We start from the raw sequence: 20,424 nt of genomic DNA, 5'->3' as shown, positions 1-20,424 counted from the left end.
TTTCACTCTCGGCTCCCTCAAGTGTCGCATCTGCAGCTGGCCCTGGCTGTGGTGGGACAGGTGGTGGTAGAAGGGCTGGTGACTTCTCACAGCCCAGGTGATGGTCTCCCCCCGCTTCCTACCCTTTCTGCCGCAGGTGCCGGAGGGTCCTGTCCCTGTGGCCTCTTCGATGTCCACTGCATCCCTGGCCCGAGTCTTCACCCCAGGGGCCAGAGCAGTATGCCTTCTGCTGTTGTTGTTGTTAATTCTCACCTAAGGACATTTTTTCCATTGACTTTTTTTTTTTTTTAATATATCTTTATTGATTTCAGAGAGAGGAAAGGAGAGGGAGAGATAGAAACATCAAGGATGAGAAAGTCATTGATCGAGCCGGAAACCCGGGCATGTGCCCTGACGGGGAATCGAACCCCAATCGCCTGGATCCTAGGTTGACACTCAATTGCTGAGCCACGCCTGGCTGGGCCCATTGACTTTTTAGAGAGAGTGGAAGGGAGGGAGAGAGAGAGAGATCGATGTGAGAGAGAGACATCGACTGGTTGCCTCTTGCACACACCCTGATGAGCTGGGAATTAAACCTGCAACCCAGGTACGTGCCCTTGATCAGGAATCGAACCTGTGACTCTTCGGTACACTGGCCAACACTCTAACCACTGAGCCACACTGGCCAGGGCTTGATAGCTCATTTCTTTTTAGAGCTGAGTAAGATTCCTTTGTCTGCATGGACCACAGCTTATTTATTCAGCCACCCACTGAAGGACGTCTTAGTTGCTCCCAAGTTCTGGCAATTGTGGGTAAAGCTGCTGTAAACCTCCACATGTAGATTGTGTGTGGATATGAGTTTTCACCTCCTTTGGGTAAATACCAAGGAGCCTGATGGCTGGATTGTGTGGTAAGAGTATATTTCGTTTTGTAAGAAACCACCAAACTGCACCCCCCCCCCCCCCCCAGCACCCAGTGAGGTTCCTGCTGCTCCACATCCCTCCAGCACTTGGTGCTGCCAGTGCTCTGGATTCGGGCCACTCTGACAGGCGCGTGGTGGTGTCTCACTGTCGCTTTAGTTTGCATTCCCCTAATGACTGAGAAAGTGGAGCATCTTTCCATGTGCTTACGTGTCACCTGTGTGTCTTTGGTGAGGTTTTTGTTCCAGTCTTTGGACCATTTTTCAATTGAGTTTCTTTTTGTTAAAAAAACTCTTAAAGTTTTTTTAAAACACATTTTAGATAATAGTCCTTCATCAGGTGTGTCTTTTGCAAGTATTTTCTCCCGTCCATGGCTTGTCTTCTCCTTTTCTTGATGTTGTCTGTCACAGAGCAAAGGTTTTTAACTTCTGTGAGGCCAGCTTATCAATTCTCTCTCTCATGTTTGTGTCTTTGGTGGTGTGTCTGAAAAGGCATCACTAAACCCAAGGTCATCTGGGTTTTCTCCTGTGTTTCCTTCTAGTTTTATAGTTTTGCACTTCACATTTAAGTCTATAAATAACCATTTTGGGTTGATTTTGCGAAGGGTGTGAGGTCTGTGTCCAGATTCACTTTTCTGCCTGTGGTGTTCTGTTGCTGCAGCACCATTTGTGGAAAAGACTGTCTTTGCTCAGCTGACTGTATTTGAGGGAGTCTTGGGCTCCTTTATAATGTTCTTTCACCTTGAACAAAAATGTAGTGAGAAGGCCCAGCTGGAATGCTCAGTTGGTTGAGTGTCGTCCTGTGCACAGAAAGGTTGCCGGTTCCATTCCTGGTTAGGGCACATTTCTGGGTTGTGGGTTCAATTCCTGGTCTGGGCGTGTACGGAAGGCAACCGATCAATGTTCCTCCCTCTCCCTCTCTCTCCCTCCCCTCTTCCCCCACCCCTCCTCCCCTTTCTAAGCATGTCCTCAAGGGAAGATTAAAATAGTGTAGTGAGAAGGACAGCATTGGCCGGTATCACCACACTGTAACAGAAGGATGTCCCTGGTCATGGTGCCATGGTCTCCTCTCAAACCTGGGTGGGGTTCTGTGAGCCCCTCAGGCTGGGTGCTTCATTTTCATTTACTGACAAGCTGATAAGTATTAAACAGCTTGCCACAGTCCCGTGCCAATGAGTGCTGAGACTCAGCGGACCTAGGGCTCCCTGCGGCCGCCTTCAGTGTTTCCTTTTGTAGGGTGATGGGGCAGCGGTGGATCTAACGGAGTAATGAGTTGTGCTTTATCGGGTCCCTGCTGTAGTCTCTTGGAAGTTATTGGTTGCTTTCTCCTCTGCTAAATGGGTCCCCTGCATTATTAGCTCAGCATCACCCACAGCCTCCTCTGTTGGGGTGCAGAAGCTTCTAGAGGTGGTGAGGTGGGTCCCCTGGTGTCCCTCCTGGTCTGGCCTGAGCTGGCTGGAGACTCTGAGGATGAGCAGGGGACAGGCCAGAAAGGGAAGAAGGCTGTGCCTGGAAATGAGAAGAGTAAGAGGCCTTAGGAGAGGAAGGAACGAGATGCTAGAGGCCTGAGTGTCGTTAGTTGAGTCCTGTCACTCAGTCTTGTGATGACAGTGGCTTCAGTGTCTTACTTTGCACAAAGTGGGGCTGTATCAGGATCCAGCTGGGAGACAGAAAACACAGCAGTGATTGGAGCAGAGAAACCGAGTGTGAGGAGCTGTTAATGAAGCAGAGGGAGGCAGCTGATGGCAGCCCGAGTGCAACAGTGAGGCCTGGCGTTGGGGCTGGCTGAGTCCCTGGCACAGCTGACCACAGGCTTGTCAGCTCTCAGGCCAGGAGGGCACCGGATTCAACAGTCAAATCTTGTAGTTTTTCTAGTACAATGACAGGAAGTTTTAAAATAGATTGTAAAAATATCTGGACAATACCACTAAGGCCCCTGTGACAAGAGCGGCTTTGATCATGGCCGCTGCAGACAATGCCAGCAGGCAACATTGTGTCACTCCCACCCAAGTCTCCAGGAAGGGAGGAAACAATAGCAGCCTGTGCCTCGAGCCCCTGGCCTGTGGGGCAGGTCTGAGCTGCTTGGGGCTAGAGCACTGGGCACCGCAGCGCATGCTGAGCGCTGTCGGGGGACTTGATGCACATGGGGAGCTGCCACCAAGGTTACTGAAGGTACCAGGGGAGCAGAGAGGAGAAGTACTCTCCCCCACCCTCAGAAGGCAGGGCAGGAGGAGCTGGACCGGGCCAGCAGCACGGAGAGTAGGACCTGAGGTGGAGGACACTCTAGACACAAAGCTGCCACCAAGACTGTTTTCTTTTGGTTTTGTGTAATTTCCAGGAAAAGTGAGAACATTCAGAGCTAAGCGGCCCCAGTGTTCACCGGAAGTGTTGCCGTGTTTGAGTCTCTAGACAATGTATTGATTAGTTACTGCTGCTTGGGGTCTATAACGGTGGCTTTATAACAGCTTCTGCACTTGACTTTTAATCATCTGTTACCAGTTCTCAGATTTACCCACAATATTATCCGTAGCTGCAGTTCATTCAGAGTGCTCTAACCCTGCAGAAAGAGAACACTCTCCCCAGCCCTCCCACACCAGCTCCTGTGAGAGCTCAGATGGCCCCACATCCTCACCAAAACTTGCCGTCCTCAGGCTTCTTAAGGCTTTGGCAATCCAGGAGTTGTAACATGGCATCTCACTGTGCTTCAGGTGACATTTCCCTGATCATAAAGATTGGACTTCCTTTTGGCTGAGGGCACATTTTTCTGTGGGGTTGTCTTTTTCTGCCTGACGGGACTGTGGATGCTGGCTGATGACCCTTCCTGGTTCATGGCTTGTTTTCCCTTGCTTTGTGGTGTCTTGGTGAATGGAAGTTCTTAACTCTGATGTCGTCCAACTTGCCCATCTTTTCTCTTACAGTTTGCACTTTCCATGTAACACATTCATCACTACCCGAGGTCAGAAAGAGCCTCTCCTTTATTTCCTAAACTTTTTTGGAGTTGATTTTTATGAATGGAATAAGGTGGGTGGCAAGTTAACGTTTTTTTCTACATGGATGACCAGGTGTTGGAGCACTGAATTTCTCCCCCGGGGCCCAGGAGTGCCCCTCTGCCGTATTCCATGTGCTCGTGTACGTGTGGGGCCGGTTTCAGTTCTCTTCTCCATCGTCAGTACCCCCAACAGTACTTTACTTTTTAAAGTTGTAGCTTTATAATGTCTTTATATCTGAGAGGGCAGATCTCCTCACTGTATCTTGACTGTGCTTGAGCCTTGCTCTTTTATATAAATTTTACGTTTATAAATTCTTTAAAAATGCTGTTGACGTTTTTATTGCAGTTGTATTTTAATCTGTATACCAGTTTGGGAGAATTGGTGTCTTTAGGATGTTGAGCCTTTCTATCCATGAAAATGGTCTCTTTCCATTTACTTACCCTCTCTTTACTTTCTTTCAGTAAAATTTTATACCTGCCTTTATGAACATCTTTACTTAGATTTATTCTTAGATTCTTTTGTTAGATTTATTCCTAGGTCTCTTGTACATTTTGTTACCATTATAAATGGTACCTACTTAAAAATTGTAAATGCTAACTTTTGTAATATGTAAAAGTACAATTGATTTGTTGCTGTTATATCCAGCTGCCTTGCCAAGGTTGCTTCTGTTTGTTAATACTTGTCATCATGAACGTGTGCTGAATGTTGGCTTTTCTTTCTGGTTATTTTGCATTCATTGAGATGATCAACTGGGCTTCTTCCTTTAAAATGCTAATGTGGCAGATTACACTGATAGATGTGTGATTGTTAAACCACACTTGCATCCTGAGATAAACCTAACTTATGATTATCTTTTTATACACGAATGGATTTGGTTTGCTAATATTTCTGTAGAATTTTCAATCAGTGTTTATGAGTGAGACTATCTTTAGTTTCCCTTCCTCACGCTCTTTGTCTGGTTTTGGTATCAAGGTTATTGTAGCCTCAGAAAGTTATAAAATCAGTGGTGACATTTCCTCCCCCTCCCTCCCCTTCTTCATTTAGTGTATTGCATCTTTTACTGAAAAGGCCCTGTTATAATACACCCATATAAGCCTTTTCTGAATCAGCATTTCCTATTGCTTTATTTAAACATTTTCATTTCTCCATGTTCTAGACTTGTTACTCTAAGTAGCAGACAGTTGGATTTTTTCCCTAATCCACATTAATATAACATTCTCTGACAGTTCATGAGTAAGCAGAGTAAATGGAAAATGTAGTCTGTTTATATTTATTGGAATTACTGGTGTGCTGTCTTGGTTCCATGGTATTACTATGGACTTTCTGTAAATCTGTGTTTTCTAGGCTTTCTCCCTCCTGCTTTCCCTACAGCCTTTGTTTTATGTTCGAGGCTGATTTTTGTTTACTTAGTTCACTCCCCCCCTTCACTGGTTTGGAAGTTACACACTTTGTTTCTGGTTTTTAAAGGTTTTGCTGATTGCCCAGTGCATCATAGGCTCTTAGGTGTTTGTAGAAGAAATAAATGTTTCCCCTAATTTTCCATCTCGACTTAAACGCCCTTCCCTTTACAGTCCCCCCTTCCCTCCCCTTCCCGCATAGGAGGCCCAGTCTCCGTCTGTGCCTTTTTCTTCCTTTCTCAGGACGGCAGTTTGCTCCTTACACACTTCTCCCATAGTCAACACTATACAGTTTTATGTTTGAAATGGAATTTCGTGGATTCTAAAGTTGTTTTGATTTGGGGCTTTGACTTCTTCCTGGTACATGGAGTTTGTTTTAAGAGGATGTAACGCGTCAGCTCCGAGCCCGCCTGTTTTTACTCCTCACCTGAGGATATTTTTTCCATTGATTTTTACAAATAGTGGAAGAGAGAGAGAGAGAAACATGGATGTGAGAGAGAGACAGCGATTTGTTTCCTCCCACATGCACCCGACTGGGGCCGGAGATTGAACCTGCAACCTACGTATATGCCCTTGACTGGGAATTGAACCTGAGACCCTCCTGTATGTGAGCCTCACCGGCCAGGGCTGAGCCCTTCTTTTGTGATCAACTGAGGGACACTGGGGTCTGTGCCCCTTCCCCTCTGCCAGCGGGGTCCCTGGCAGGCTCTGCCTCCTGGGGAGGAGGGGTCCTGCTCCTTGTCTGCCATGGCAACGCTCTTTCCCAGTGAGGTAGTTCCTTTCCGCCACAGCCTGTGTCCAATTTGTGGTCCCCACCGTGCTCAGGCAGCCTTATCACCCCTCAGACACTGAGGCCGGGTCCAGCGCCAGCGGCCCTTCGTCTGGCTGCCGAGGTGACATGACTCCTCTTCCCTGTTGTCCCTGCAGCCTGTTCCCCTGTGGCTGCCTCCTGACAACCGAGAGTCTGTTTTACCTTTTCCGTTCTCTGGTACCTGGTTAGCAATTATTTATATGAAGTCCTCTCTGTTGAAACAACTGGCGTGGCTTTGCTTTCTGGCCAGAACCTCACAGTGCACCAGGAGAGGTGCAGCACCTGGAAACCTGACCCTGAGTCTCCACATCGCCTCTTTCTGGAAAAATACTCAGATGGCCTGGTCTTTGTTTTAAGCTAAATGGTCTCCTTGGTTAGAGTTTATTTGTTCACTAAGTGCTTATTGAGCACCTGCTGTGTACCAGGCACTGTGGGAGGGGTGGGGCACAATGGCCACCAGGACAGGCCCAGCCCTTGCCAGCTGGGGCTCATGGTCTAGTGTTGAGGCTCTGAGGGTTGGAGATTTCTGGCTCAGATTGTAACTAGGACATCACCGTGTAGTAGACCAGGACCTGGGTCTCCCCTGCCGCCTCCGCTGCCATTGGCTCTCATCTGTAGATTGAGGGAGGTGACTAGCTGTGCAGAATGAGTCCCTCCCTAAAGTGGTGGCTCTGTGGGATGGCTCAGTGTTGGCGCTGAGTGGCCGAGGCAGCTGGGTACCCTGGGCAGTGGGTGGGGCCAGGGACCCGGATTCTGCTCCACCCTCTTTATTGGCTGTTTCACCCTAGAGTGATGCCGACACCTCTCTGGGCCTCCTTTGTGATGAGGAAGGTATCCCTTAGGGCCCCTTCTATCACTTGGGTTTTGAGACGACAGTAACCAGGTGGGTCATTTCTGTAAGTCCTGAGAGGGGCCAGGAGTGGGGAAGGGCCCTTTGGTTCTAGAAGCACACTGGCCACATGCTACCCCGGGCATGGCTGCTGGACTCAATGCTGGAAGTCAGGCTGTGTTCTCATTGCCTGGAGCTGGGCCTCGTAGGTGACTTTTGGGGGCAGTGAGATGGAATGTGCCCCCTAGCACTCTGACGTTGGGGTGCAGTGGCCATGGGCTGGGCTATGCCCATGTGACAGTGTGGCCCGGCACCTTCCACTTGCCTTCTTGAGCAGATATGAGTTGTCTGCAGTTGAAAAAGTGGAGTTGACTTGGGAAAAGGAGCTGCCTTTTCCACCATTTTACAGTAGTCACCACCAAACAGCCCTGCAAACAGCCCTTCGTGGGGAGTGGCATGCTTCCTGCCAGCAGGGTGCTACTCAGTGGTGGGTCTCTAACAGGTCACGGTATTTCTCCTCCCCCACGATGGTCTCTCCATGTGAGACTCCTTGTTGGGGAGTGTCACCACTGAGCTGACTCGGCTCTTTGCAGGAATTTTTTGTCTGTTTGCTTGTTATATTTTTCCTTCTATTTCCTTTAAGTTTCCAAATCTCACCGTGCAGCCAGGCACAGCAAGCGCTCTTCTCCATAGCCTTGCCTGGAAGGGCCCCGTGCCAGGGCTGCTGGAGGAGCAGCTCCACTGGGCCTGGACGTGGCTCTTATCACAAAGCCATGTGCTCATCACCCCCCAAAAGTACAAATTCAGACCAGCAAGTAGAGGATTTGTACAATAGGTCCAGTTCTTCATACCGGGTTTAGTAACAGATGAGGAACACTCCATATGGCTGCTTGCCAGCGACAAGCACCTGCATGGCTGTAGGGACTGCCGTGTCCCTTAGGGGCCAGCTCCGTATCGTAGGGCACTGAGGGCCCCGCCTTGTCTGGCTCTCATTCGTCCTCTCATAGATGCTCCGTCTGCCATGAGCCCTGTGCTCGGCAGCAGGCTCAGGAGGGACAGGTGGCAGGACCTAGAGCCTATACAGCACTGTGGGGATGCCCCTGAAGGGCACTGAGCAGGGCCCGGTGTGGGCAGGTTCGGGGCCAGGTTGCACCAGACGGGCGGTGGTGGGGCCTGTGAGGGCCTAGACACACTGTACTGGCTCCCGGGCCAGGAGGCCACTGCGCACCTGGAAAGAGATGGCTGGGTTCCAGACACACTTTCTAGATAGAATCAGCCCTGGGGCAGAGTTTTTGGAAAAGAAATTTCTTAGACAAATGTTTCTAGAGAATGTGTCACATTCAGTGACTTGCTAGAGGGAGGCTGCACATGAGGGCGGAGCAGCAGAGAGACTTGGGCTCAGACATGTGCCAAAGGAATGGCACAGATGCCCACAGTCCTGGTGAGGGCCTGGACCCATTCATCTGTCACCAGGGGCAGAAACACCTGGGCAGGGCACATCTGAGTCTGGATTGGAACCACCAGGCTCACCCCCAGGAGTGTCTCAGAGGCCCGTTAGCAGAAGGTGGGGTCTGGTGACCCCCAGACTAGCTGCCAGGCTGAGTGACAGGCAGGAGCTGTAAACTAGCATTTTCTCCTCCGAGAGGCAGCACCCACAGGTCACCTGCAGGTTACCTACCCATCCCCACCTGGGGACAAGCAGACCTTCCTGTGCAGCTCGATTTTGTAGAGCAGATTGCATTGGGCACCAGCATGGATGCATTTGAGAGGCCCCCATGCAGCTGCTTTCAGGCTTCACCTCCAGTGGCTCTTGCTGGTGCCTCTGTGGGTGGTGTCACCTTCCGGGTGACGGCTTCCAAGTCTCCTCGGGGTCTGGCTCCAGCCCATAGGAGTCATCTCCCCAGAGCCCTTGGCTGTTTCTCGAGCGCTCTCCTCTGCCCTCCCTGAGGTGACTTAGGATTTCCAGTCCCCAGGGGATCAGAGATTTCAGCTGCGATGCTTTTATTATGAAGATGTGGTGGCTTTTGCTGGAACCATGGCCACATTTGGAGACATGTTGAGCATATTGATAGTGAATTATTCTGGTCATTTCCCGGGGGAGGAACAAGATGCTTCGCTGGCCGCTTATGTCCTGCACCTGAGTGGGCTTGGGCTGCAGATGCCAGCTGAATGTCTAGGCAGGCTGGCCTCCCAGAATGCTTGTGAAATCATGTAGCAGGGTGGCCTTGTGAGAACTGGCCTTCATTAATAATCATCCTTCTGTCACTGTGCGCCTACAAGGCTCACATGTGCTGTTTTACCTGCTCTTGGTGGCAGATCCTGGTGACTGGAGGTTGAGGCCGGCTTGCTCTCTGGGGCACATAGTTGTAAGGGGCAGAGCACCTGGAGTACCTGGAGACCCTGGATGGCTCTTTGGTTCTGCGTTTTTATTGAGGTAGTATCTGCGTACCATGAAGTTTACCCTGGGGTGACACAGTCTGGTTTTCTGGGTTCCACTAGCCACCTTCTCTGGGAGGTGGTGCTTTGGGCAAAGCTGAGTACCTTTCTCAAGGAGGCAACTCAATTTACCTTTTCTTTATGTTTAGGGCTCAAAATTTGGGCGGGGACTTGGACTCGCTCAGACTTCACAACGCACTCCTGCTCGGAGATCCTTCGGAAGATCCAAGAGATTTAGTGTCACTCGCTCCCTTGATGACCTTGAGGTAAGCATTTTAGCTTTTCTTTTCTTCTTCAGGTTTTTAGAAATGAAAATTAATCTTACAGATACACCTAATCTCCTTTGAATTCCACCTGGATCCTGCTCCCCTCTCCTCCTAAGGTAACCACTGTTTTCTAATGCACATCCGGTACTTTTCTGCCACACGTCCCCAGACCGCCTCCTGTCACACCTGGTGCTTTTCTGCCCCAGCACATGTCCCAGACCTCATAGTGCTTTCAGTGCTGTATTCCGTGTTCCAGATGCTGTTGTAGCTATACGTGTGAACTTGTTTAACCTCACAAGCCTGTGAGGAAAGAAGGGCTTATCTTTACCCCCCTTTTAAAGATACGATACTGATGCACAGCTACTGATAATATTCTGTGTGGTTCTTTCCTTTTACCTATGTTCCTTAAAAATGGAATCGACTTTGCTACTAGAGCAGGTGTAGGTTTCCGGAGCGGGTAAGCAGGAGGCGCAGAGCTCCCCTGTGCTCCCCGGCTCGCCCTGTGCTGACACCTGCATCTGCGCGGTCCGTTTGTTACAGTGGATGAGCTGGCGTGGCACTGTCTTGTTAGCTGAGATCCATGGCTTCATGAGCACTCACCCCGGTGGTGTGCATCACAAAGGTGTGGACGAGTGGTGATGTCCTGCGGTCGCCATTGTGGTGCCCCACAGAGTAGCTCCACTGCTCCCCTGTTCCTCCCTCCCGCCTTCCTCCTGAACCCTTGGCAGCCAGCCTTCCTGCTCCCGCTTCATTTTATGTGTTTTGAAATTTTACTCGGCTGCAATTGTAGTGTATGTCTGATTCGGCCACTTTTAGAGCACAGCTTGATGCTTTCAAGAGTTACCCAGGCGGCCTCAGTTCCGTTACTTACTTGTGTGGCGTTCCACTGTGCATGAGCCACTGTTTGTGTCCGCTCTACTGCTGATGGGCAGTTGGTACAAAGTTGGAAATAGTCTCCTCTGAGGAAGCATCCATGTCAAGTGTCCCGGGGCACACACAGGACAGAGAATTCCTAGTAGTAAAATCACCGGGCGCCGGGCATGGCCAAACGCCCGCTTCCAGGGGCTCTTCCACTAGGGCTCTGGTCACCAGCAGGGTGTGGGTCCCTGTGACCCCTCCTCACTGACACCTGGTACTGTTAGACCTGAATTTCCCCCATTTCAGTGAGAGGGCATCTTGTTTAAGTTTGTATCTCGCTGATTCCAGGTGAGGCCAAGCATTGTTGTTATGGTTCTTTGGCCACTTGCTTTCTCCTCTGAATTAGTAGCTTATTTATACCCTTTTTCTGTTGGGCTGTTTCCAGTAGGCTTTGAGTGGTTCTTTGTACACTCTGGATACGGGCACGCCGTCAGATGAACGTTTGGAAAGATCTCCTTTGGGGCTTGTTCCTACCCTTGTTTAGGGCGTCTTTACTTAAGTACAGAGCGGGGCAAAAGTAGGCTTATAGTTGTGAGTACGCGGAACGCAGTTTATTTTTGTGTTATTATTTATTAATTATTGTATTATTTTCCATACAAACATCTGTAAACCTACTTTTGCCCACCCTGTGTGTATGTGTGTATGTATTTTAAATTGTGGTAAACTAGTATCACATAAAATTAATCATTGTTAAGTGCATAGTTCAGTGGCATTAGGCACATTCACATAGTTGCGTAGCCGTCACCACCATCATCTCCAGAACTTCCCACCTTCCTGAACTGAAACTCTGTACCGGTTAAACACTGACTCCCCATCCCCCCGCCCCCCACCTAGCCCCTGGCTCCCACCATCTACTCTCTGTCTCTATGAATTTGGCTCCTCCAAGGACCTCATATAAGTGGAATCGTACAATACCCGTCTTTTTGTGTCTGGCTTATCTCACCCAGAATGTATCCTCAGGGTTAGTCCATGTTGTAACAGGTGTCAGAATCTCCCTACTTTTCAAGGCTGAATAATATTCCACTGTGGATAAACCATGTTTTGTTTGTCCATCCATCTGTCAATGGGCACTGGCTTGCTCCCACCTTTGGCTGTGAACGATGTTGCTGTGAACATGGGGGTACAAATACCTGTTTGAGTTTATTTATATTTTAAAAATTAATTTTAAATAAGATCATTTGTTATAGACTCAGTAATAAACTGGAATACATTGACTTTGGCTGTTTTCTTAAAACTGTAAGTTAATTTGTGTTTCTGATGTAACCATAGGATGTTACAGCCTGGTGAAGCATTTGAGGCCCCTTCCTGTGCAGTTGAGAGGGAGGTACAGGCTGGATCTGGAGGTGCAGGCTGGATCGGGAAGAGTAGAGTGTGAGAGGCAGGCTGCAGGGAGAGGGGAGCAAGTGCTCTCAGTAGCTGGAGACAGGAGCCTGCTGCTGGCCTGTGTGTTCTCAGGGTGCCCGAAGGCTTTCCCTGCCAGCGCTGTGCTGGGTCCGGCTATGCTCACAGCAGGCTCCAGGGCCATCCCACACTGGTGGAAGAAACCAGGGTCTGCCCTGCACTGATGCCGTGCTGCGACAAGGCCCAAGCCCCCGCCCCCCCCCCCCCCCCCCCCCCGAGGACCCTTGGAGCTTCGTGGTCTGTACTGGAAGGTGGGTCTCAACCAAGCTGCATTCTCAGTTTAGGATCTGGCCCAGTGTTGCATCTCTCTTTTCCTGGGAGGAGGCTAACAGCCCTGCCCAAGCCCACGACCTGCCCCATCACTGTGGATACAGCTGTGACCCCTGGGCCATGGGAACTCTGTTTCTGCTTTACAGAGCAGGAGACTGAGGCACAGGGCCAGTGCCAGGGGTTAGGGAACTTGTCTGAGTCCATGGAACCTGGGCGCACTAGACTTACCTGCTGCTTCTCCCAGGACACAGGCGCTCCAGGGGGCTCCCGCGTCCATGCTTCTGTCCTTCCAGCTTTCCATTGGTCCCACACTGTCCCTGGAGCTGTGGTTATATTCTACTCTCAGGGTATCGCTCTCCAGGTGAGAGGCATAGCCAGACGGGCCTCAACAGGAAGATGTCAGGCAGGTGACTTAGTCTGGTGGGTGATGGTGGTGGGGAGCAAGGCCAGGTGTGTGTGGGAGAAAAGGGGCTGCTCTGAGGAGGGGATGTTCACACCAAGCCCTTGAGGCTAAGAGGGGGCCAGCTACCTGAAGGTCTTAGAACTGGACAGCCAGTGTGTCCAGGGACAGAAGGGAAGGAGGTGAGGCTGAGACCTTGAGTTTTCTTCTAAGTGTGGTGGGAGCCTGTGGGAGCCCAATGAGTGTGTCTCTCCCTGAGTTCTGGGCCTGGCTCTGTGGGCCTGTGTGGAGAACTGGGGGTGCCCTCCTCCGGGAGGGTCATGCGTGGGTTTGGAAGGCCCCCCTCCGGGCAGCACGTGGAGGCTGGCAGGGCTGTGAAACTCACCAGGGGGCAGTGCAGGCTGCTGGAGGCTATGCAACCACCTTTCCAAGCAAAGCTCTCAAGTTCCCAAAGCCCAGGAGGGGCCGTGATGCTTTGGACTAGAGCAGGGGTGGGGAGCTGGACTGGGCAGAGACGCAGTGGTTGGGTCCAGAGTCTGGCGAGTAGTTTTATTGGCCTTTGGCCACTCCAGTCGCAAACCTGTGCTGTTTGCACACTAAGCAGAGAGCTGAGTGGTAGAGAGTGTATCTACCACCTGCATACTGGGGGTGCCCCGGCTAAGACCACAGTGGGGCCAGCTTGCTCTCAGCGCAGGGCCGAGTGTAGGCAGGGCCTGGGAGAGAGAATCCAGCCCTGCTCTAGACTGTTCTCTAGACTGTGGGTGGGGTCCTCCAGCCCCTTCCCATGGCCCTCGACACCACCCTTTTCCTGACAGCTGCTGACCAGTGTCACGCGCCTCCTGCCTTGCTGCCCCTGGACTCCCTAACTGGGTAGCTGTAGCCTGCATCCCAGACCCTGCACATTCGAAGCGCCCCATCCCTGTTGCAGACCCTGATGTCTCTTCGTGCCTCTCACAGCCCTCAGCTCCCCATCTTGCCCTTCCTCTGTGTCACTGTCCGGAGCCTGTGCTGGAGGAAGCACAGGTTTCCTCACTTGAGCTGGGCCAGGGGACGCTCAGGTGCTGATGGCAGGAACGGGCAGTGCCGGTCTTGGACAGCAGGGGGCGCCGAGGCCCAGGCTGTGTCCAGACTTCTTCCTGGGCGGGGGAGAGGGAGGGCAGGGCCAGCTCCTGCAGTTGCTTCCTCTGGGGCACAGGTCCTCTGAACTGCTGTGTTTTGAACTGCCCTGCACTTACTGTCAGAGCTGTCATCCTGCCAGAGGCAGGCGGAACCTGCTCTAGACCCAAGACTCAGGCCACAATTGCCTTCTTTGGTCACTTTGCCTTCTTTGGCCACTTGGCCATTTGGTACGTTCCTCCCAGAGGCTGGCTCACCTCTGGGACACTCTGCCCAGTTACGGAGCTCACGTGATCCAGGGTGCAATCTACACATTTCAAAACAAGCTTTTTTTTTTTTTTTAATCTTCTTCAGTTTGCTGTTTGTTATTTCCAGGAGAATTTAACTCACTTTGAAGTTTTTGTTTGTTTTGGTCCTTCATGTACTCACCTACCCTTTAAACCATTTACACAGGAAATTATCTCCATTCTCGTTAAGACCCTGTTAACTTGAGCACGTACTAGGATGTCTCAGTGAGTATTCATTGAGCACCTACTATGTGCCAGGTGTTATTCTGGCTCAAGGGACAGCAGAGAACAAACCAATAGCAGCCCCTGCCTCGTGGAGCTGGCGTCTGCCAGTCACCCACACTGTGCAGATATGTGCCACAAGTGCACATGTGGAGGGTGGGCGCTGGGCAGGGAGCTGCCAAGCTGAGGGTGAGCAGTGGGGGCGCTGGGAAGGAAGGTCGGCACTGTGGACCCTCTGCTGCTGCCTCTCACCTCTTAGCAAGCCCTGCAGCTTCTGTCTTGGATGTTCCTGCATATGGGGTCTGACCCTTGCTTGCTGGAGGGTCAAGGGACCACAGGGTTTATGGGAGCCTCGTCTGAGGCTGTCTCTGCTTTCTGTGCTTATCTCCCTTCTGCTACTTTGAACCTGTAGTAAAGTGTGTGTGCCTGTCCCCTGGGTCCCAGCTGTGCCAGGACGGAGGCAGGACTTGGAAAGTCCCGATGGCTACAGGACTTTCAGGAGAACGCGCCCCTCTCCCTCCCGAGATGGGCGTGGGGCTGGGGCAGTAACCAGTGACCGCTGCAGGGACCAGAATAAAGGAGGGGCTCTTTGGCAGGCCCTTCACGGGAACTTGCGGTTGCCCAGGCTCCTGGCCCTGGACACCTCAGGAGGTTCTCTCTGCCCTGGGCTGCTCTGTCCTGTTGGAGTGCCCACTGCTTCTCTCTTGTCTGTCCCTCTGGCCGGACCCTCCCCTGACATCCGCCCCAAGCCGCCCACAGGTTCCCCTCCAGCCTCTGCACCAACCCCAGGCGCTTACACTGCTCTGGCCTGGAGGCCACCGTCTCCTCCAGCTCTTTCCAGAACCTTTTGCTGTGTGTGGCTGCATGTGTGTGTGTGCTGGAGGGTGGACTTGGGCGGGGGAGCATGAGGGCCAGGGGTGGAAGGGAGGGCGCATGGCCAGTGTGCGCCCTCTGGTCCTGGCCAGGCCCACAGACTGTATCACACAGCTCTCTGGGTGCAGCTCCTTTCTCCCTGTGTCGCTGTCTGGGGAGGTGGGTGGGCTCACAGGTGACATTATTCAGAAGGCCTGGTTTGTGAGTGGCAGTCCCCCTTCCTTCACACTGTCCAGTGGCTGTGTTTAATTCCAATGAACAAATCCTAGCCCTCTGACCTGGAGAACAGGGGACGTGGGTGGGACATGGGACTGACAGTGACTTGGAAGGGGCCAGGCTTCTCCAGGGCTTGTTTCATGGCTGTGCTTCCAGGGAGGAGAGAGCCATGCCCACAGAGCGTCCTGCCATGTCCTCGGGGCGGGCTGCTGCCAATGGCTGCTGCTCCCATCCTGCTGCTCTGCCCTCCAGTCCCAGGGCCATCTCCCAGCCTTCCCTCAACTCTTGGCCCTGGACCAGCCTCCTCCCTGCCCCCACCCCCTCCTCTTTCCACTCCCCGGATCCTCACCGCCCCAGCATGTCCTGGGCGCCAGGCTGGGCAGCTCTGTCTGTGCTCGGTGCTGGTGAGGTGGCAACGAGGCCTCTGACCCCTCCTTGCTCCTGCTCTTTTTCATGCTTTTTCTGTGTGCGGGGTTCTTGAGAAAAGCTGTCTGAGGAAGCTGGAGTTGACGCTCTTTCTGTCTGTAATGTTCACCTGCCAGACAGGTGTGCGTTTCTGCAGTGGACAGAGCCGTGGGCCTGGCTGTGTCCCTGAGTGCTCATGTGGGGACACTCAGGGTCCTCCGGGGAAGAACGGAAGGGAGGGCGGGTGCAGCGCCTTCCCAATGGGTGGCCTGGCCCCAAACTGGGGAGCCTTCCGCCCAGCCTGGTGTCCACGTGGGCGTAACCCCAGACACACTGCTCCCTGAGGCCTGCCCCTCTGACCTTCCAAGAGCGTGGTGGACTCCTAGAGCCCGGTCTAGGGAGACCCTAGTGTCTCTTGCTGTCACTGGACAGTGTGGCAGCACCTAGTGTGAGCCTATGGGACGCTAGCAGGGAGGTCCCAGGGACAGCCAGCCTTCCTCCTTCCCTAAACGAGGATGTCGTGGTTCCTCGCTTTCAGGCTGTCAGGCGTTGAGAGGCAGACGGAGCAGGTCATGGTAGGGGCCCTGGGACAGGGTCAGGAAGATGCAGTTTCTTCGGGCTGGCACCACGCAAACTGTGTATGTGGAGGCTAATAATAGAACTGCAATTAGGGTTGCGACTGCCTGGGGCTGCTGCTCCTGGGCACGTGCTCTCAGCTTCTCTCAGCTGCTGCACCGACCGGGAGACCACCCCGTCAGCGCCCATCAGCTGCAGTGTTATCTTGCTGTTTCGGTAGAGGAAATTCTTTAAAAATGATCTCACAGCGTGATTTATGTAAACCGAGTTTTTTTCTTCGCACGAGACAATCCGGAGTCTGAGTCCCTGGCCAGCCACAGCTTCCTGCAGTGCCCTGTTGCTATGGGTTACGCAGGGAGCGGGCTGGAACTTCATCTGAAGCGTCTTTGAACTTCCCTGGCGTGCGCGGGCTTGCTGCGGTGTCGCTGGTACATCTCGGAGCTGCCTGCCCGGAGAGGCTCCGTTCTCTCATCCTAAGATGAATTTGGGAAAAGGGTTGTCAGAGGAAGCGCACAGTGTAGAGGATCAGCAGGTAAGTTACCCAGCTGCTGTCACTTAAACGGACGTGCTGGAAGGAGATGCGGCATCGTGGTCACTGCTTAGTGAGCACAGCTTTTACCTGTGAACTTGTGTCTGCCTCCCGGAGCTGGAAGGGAGACCCATGGAGGTGGGTGCCCAGCTCTGGGACCACAGACCAGCCCCCCAGAGGGGACTGGTGGTGGTCGGCCACCTGGGGTGCAGCCTACCTCGGGGACCCGCTGACGGGGCCCTCGGTCAGCTTATAGAGAGCGGCAGGGTTTTCTTGCCCTCACCACAGCAGTGCCAACAGGCTTTTAAGATGAGTGGATTAGTTTTGTTGAAACATTAAGTTTCAACTAGCTAAATGTATGAAAAGCTGTCATACTCTTAATTACTATTCTGTGTCTTACATTTTTAATGTAACTAGTTGACTCTTCACATGCATCATAGGGAACTGCTGGCAGTCATATCTAATGCCTGATTATTACCTCAGCTTATAAAGTTGGATTTATTGTAAACATTTTTTAAAGGTTTGAGATTAACTGAAAAGAATAATTTTTATTTCTTCTTGTGGTCCTGTGTTATGTTGATGTAAAGGTAAAAATAAAAATAAATTGAAGTTATTTATAGAAGATTGTCCATAATTACAGGGCACCAATTTTACATGCATTCTGTTCTGAGTTGTTTCATCTTCACGTTTTTCTGATACCTAATTAGGAGCTTCTGTAGAGAGCCGAGGAGCCGGGACTCGCTCAGATGTGGCGGGTTGGAGGTCGGGGTGGGAAATGAGCAACCCCTCCCTGTTCGGTGGAAAGCAGAAATAGGGCTACAGAGGCCAGGAGTCAGGCTGGTGAAATACGTGCAGACTTGCCTGTGTTTTGAACATGTTTGGCATGCACTTGGGAACCCCGGTGCTGACGGGGCGGACGCCGGGCGGGAGCAGCTGTGCTGGGGTTGTGGGCGGCTCGTTGCCGCTGGCCAGTCGTGCCGGGGCGGTGTGCTCCTGTGCATTCGCTTCCCTGGGCCCACAGGTGAGTTTCCGGCAGAGTCTGCCTGCAGTGGGCCAAGTAAGCAGTCAGTTGTTCCTACCTCTGTGGGGCCTGTGCTTTAATCTCAATAGTATATTAAGGCAAGTGGTTGAAAATGTTGACTTTTATTCTGAGGTTTTTTTTTAAAAGGAGACTAAAACCTGTCATCGTGCTTCCTATATAATGGTTTGGATCACATCTGAAATGTTTGCAAATGCTCAGACCAGCAAATGAGTTGTTCTTGTAGCTGCACTGACACGGTCTGGTGGCGGGGGTCATATTTTAAAAACAAAAACTGACAGGCTCCCTCCGTGTGGAGCAGGATGGTGGCAGGTGGGGGTAGTATGGTAGCCGGGGGGACCCCAGGTTAGTCATCGGAGGCCAGCCCTGTTGTGCTGACAGGTCACATGGGCAGGGGTGAGGCTGGAGGACCGGCGGGTGGCAGGGCTGCTCCTCTCTGAGCCTCAGCTTGCTCACCTTTAAAACCAGGGGACACACACACACACACACACATACAATATGCTGGGCTCTGGTCCAGAGGGCGTGTGCTCAATAAAAGCTGCGCTTTGTGACGGCTTTTACAAGGCTGTGCTCCTTGTAAGCTGCTTTCACACGAGGTGGAGATGGAGCTTTTCTGGGCTCTGTTTCCCATGATCATCACAGAGGCGCCAGGAGAGCCGCCGGAGTGCCCACCCAGAGGGAACGTGGGCCTCCCTGGCTGAGTGAACAGATCAGTTTCCTGTCTTTTTAAAAGTGAGGTGCAGTAGTAGGCTGAAAGTTTACACACCCCTTTGCCAAAGCAGAGCTGCCCATCATCTTTAAAGCACACCCCGACTGGCTGTCACAGTCTAGATGCTAGTCAGGTCCTGGCTGAGGAGACAGGGAAACCCCGTCTGGAAGGAATGCAAAGTGTCACAAAAGAGCTTTCACAAGGTTTCTGTATGCCCTCCCACCCTGCTGTGTCTGACAGAGCCTCGCTTCGTGTGTCCCCTGTGTCAGTGCTGTGGCTGGGGCAGGCATTCACCGGGTGCTGCCGGGGGCAGTTCTCGCAGGGCCTGGGCTGGAGGGCCCCCTGAGCCAGAGGCAGGGTAGGAGCAGTGTGGTGACTCCATGGCGATTGATCGCAGTGTTGCACAGGCTGTTTTTCCACCTCTGAGCAGCAGGAGCAATTCCTACTTGGGAATTGCTGACCTGCTGCCTCACCCCTGCGTCCTGGCCACCCTGCTCCGGCATCCTCCCTCAGTGCCCGCTTCAGGTGGCCAGGTTGCTTGGGGGTTGTCACTGCTGTGTCTGCCCTTCCTTCCCTTCCTGGTCATGAAATACCAGCTCTGCTGTGTTGCACACTTGGCACAAGCTTGTGTTTCTGGTTTGAGAGCACGGCGGATATCACAGGCTTATTTCGACCTCAGTCTGCCCAGGCAGGTGCCTTGGGCTGCAAGGGACCGAGGGAAGGAACTTTCCAGAGACCAAGGGCTTTGCCTCTCTGTGCACCAGGCTCTGAGCAGAGTCTGAAGATAGAAAAGTTGGGTGTTCTCTTCTAGGCAGCACAAGCCCCGCGCACACAAGCCCCGCACACTTAGTGGAGTTCAGTGGGGCCCAGAGGGCTGGGCAGAAAGGCCCTGCTGAGGAGCAGAGGCTGGGGGAAGACCCTCCTTGGTGTGGGGAGCAGAGGCTGGGGAGGGACCCGCCCTACTGTGAGGAGCAGAGGCCCCACATTTGCACTGGGGAAGTGCGAGCACCAGGAGGAAGACAGCCTGTGGTCGGAGGAGTCCAGGCGTCTTTGACTTGAGAGGACCGTCTGGCTGCAGAGCCAGGCCCTCCGTCCCCTGCGTCATTGACTCGGACTCTCCCCCTGCTCCTCTCACAGGCCATCGGGCAGGAGGGTGTCCCTTCTTTGGTCTCAGCACAGCCTGGAAGGAGGGGACGGCTGGAGGGGGCGTGGGGCATGTTTGGAGCCGCAGGCTCAGCTGCTGGCGGCCGTGGGATGTGAGGAGCGCATCAGGCGTGCCCTTCTGTGGGCCGAGGTGTTGGCAGCACCTCCGCCTGCGAGCCACGGAGCCTGTGGAGGATGAGCTCACGGCTGGCACTAGTTCTTTGGTATTTGACGTTCTTTTTCAGCTCAGTTGAGCCCACTTGTGCCTGTTGCCCCTCTTCTCCCAGGTGGCCCCCGCCTCTGCAGAGGCCTGGCCAGCTGGTCCCTTAGCGCATAATCAGCCCCACCTCTCTGGACCCTAAAGCAGGTGGAGCAGGGGCTTCGGCCCGTTAAAGACAGCTGTGTTTGTCCCTCTCAGGCGGTCAGTTCTGTGCTCACTGTTGTCTATGGAAGAAGACATGTATCAGGGGGACACTTCTCCAGTTTGTTCCACAGCTTCCCTTTCCACTCAGGAGCAGGCTCCTTGACTGGCTTCCCTTTGCCGTCTCCTCCCACTCCCCAGTCCGGAGGGACCACCACATGTCCCACTCCGCCCCTCTCCCTGGCCTCAGTGACTGTGATCATTGCATCCCCTGAAGATGCCCAGCATTTGAGCAGCTACCCCCACCTCAGACCCACAACGTGTCCATGTCC

At 52.7% G+C, this 20,424-nt stretch overlaps 1 protein-coding gene across 1 annotated transcript in view; it reads left to right on the top strand.

The window, feature by feature from the left end:
- The window catches only part of RGS12 (regulator of G protein signaling 12), a 79,830-nt gene that overhangs the window by 13,440 nt on the left and 45,966 nt on the right, over window positions 1-20,424 (top strand). The window contains exon 3 of the mRNA XM_087828418.1: window positions 9,511-9,627. Within this exon, the coding sequence (XP_087684544.1) occupies window positions 9,511-9,627 (117 nt within the window). The remainder of the gene's footprint in view (window positions 1-9,510; window positions 9,628-20,424) is intronic.

The sequence above is a fragment of the Miniopterus natalensis genome, chromosome 1, assembly GCF_054644295.1.
Source record: "Miniopterus natalensis isolate mMinNat1 chromosome 1, mMinNat1.hap1, whole genome shotgun sequence".
NCBI lineage: Eukaryota > Metazoa > Chordata > Mammalia > Chiroptera > Miniopteridae > Miniopterus > Miniopterus natalensis.
Note: the sequence above shows the minus strand (reverse complement) of the source record. Positions and strands in the feature narration are given on the sequence as shown.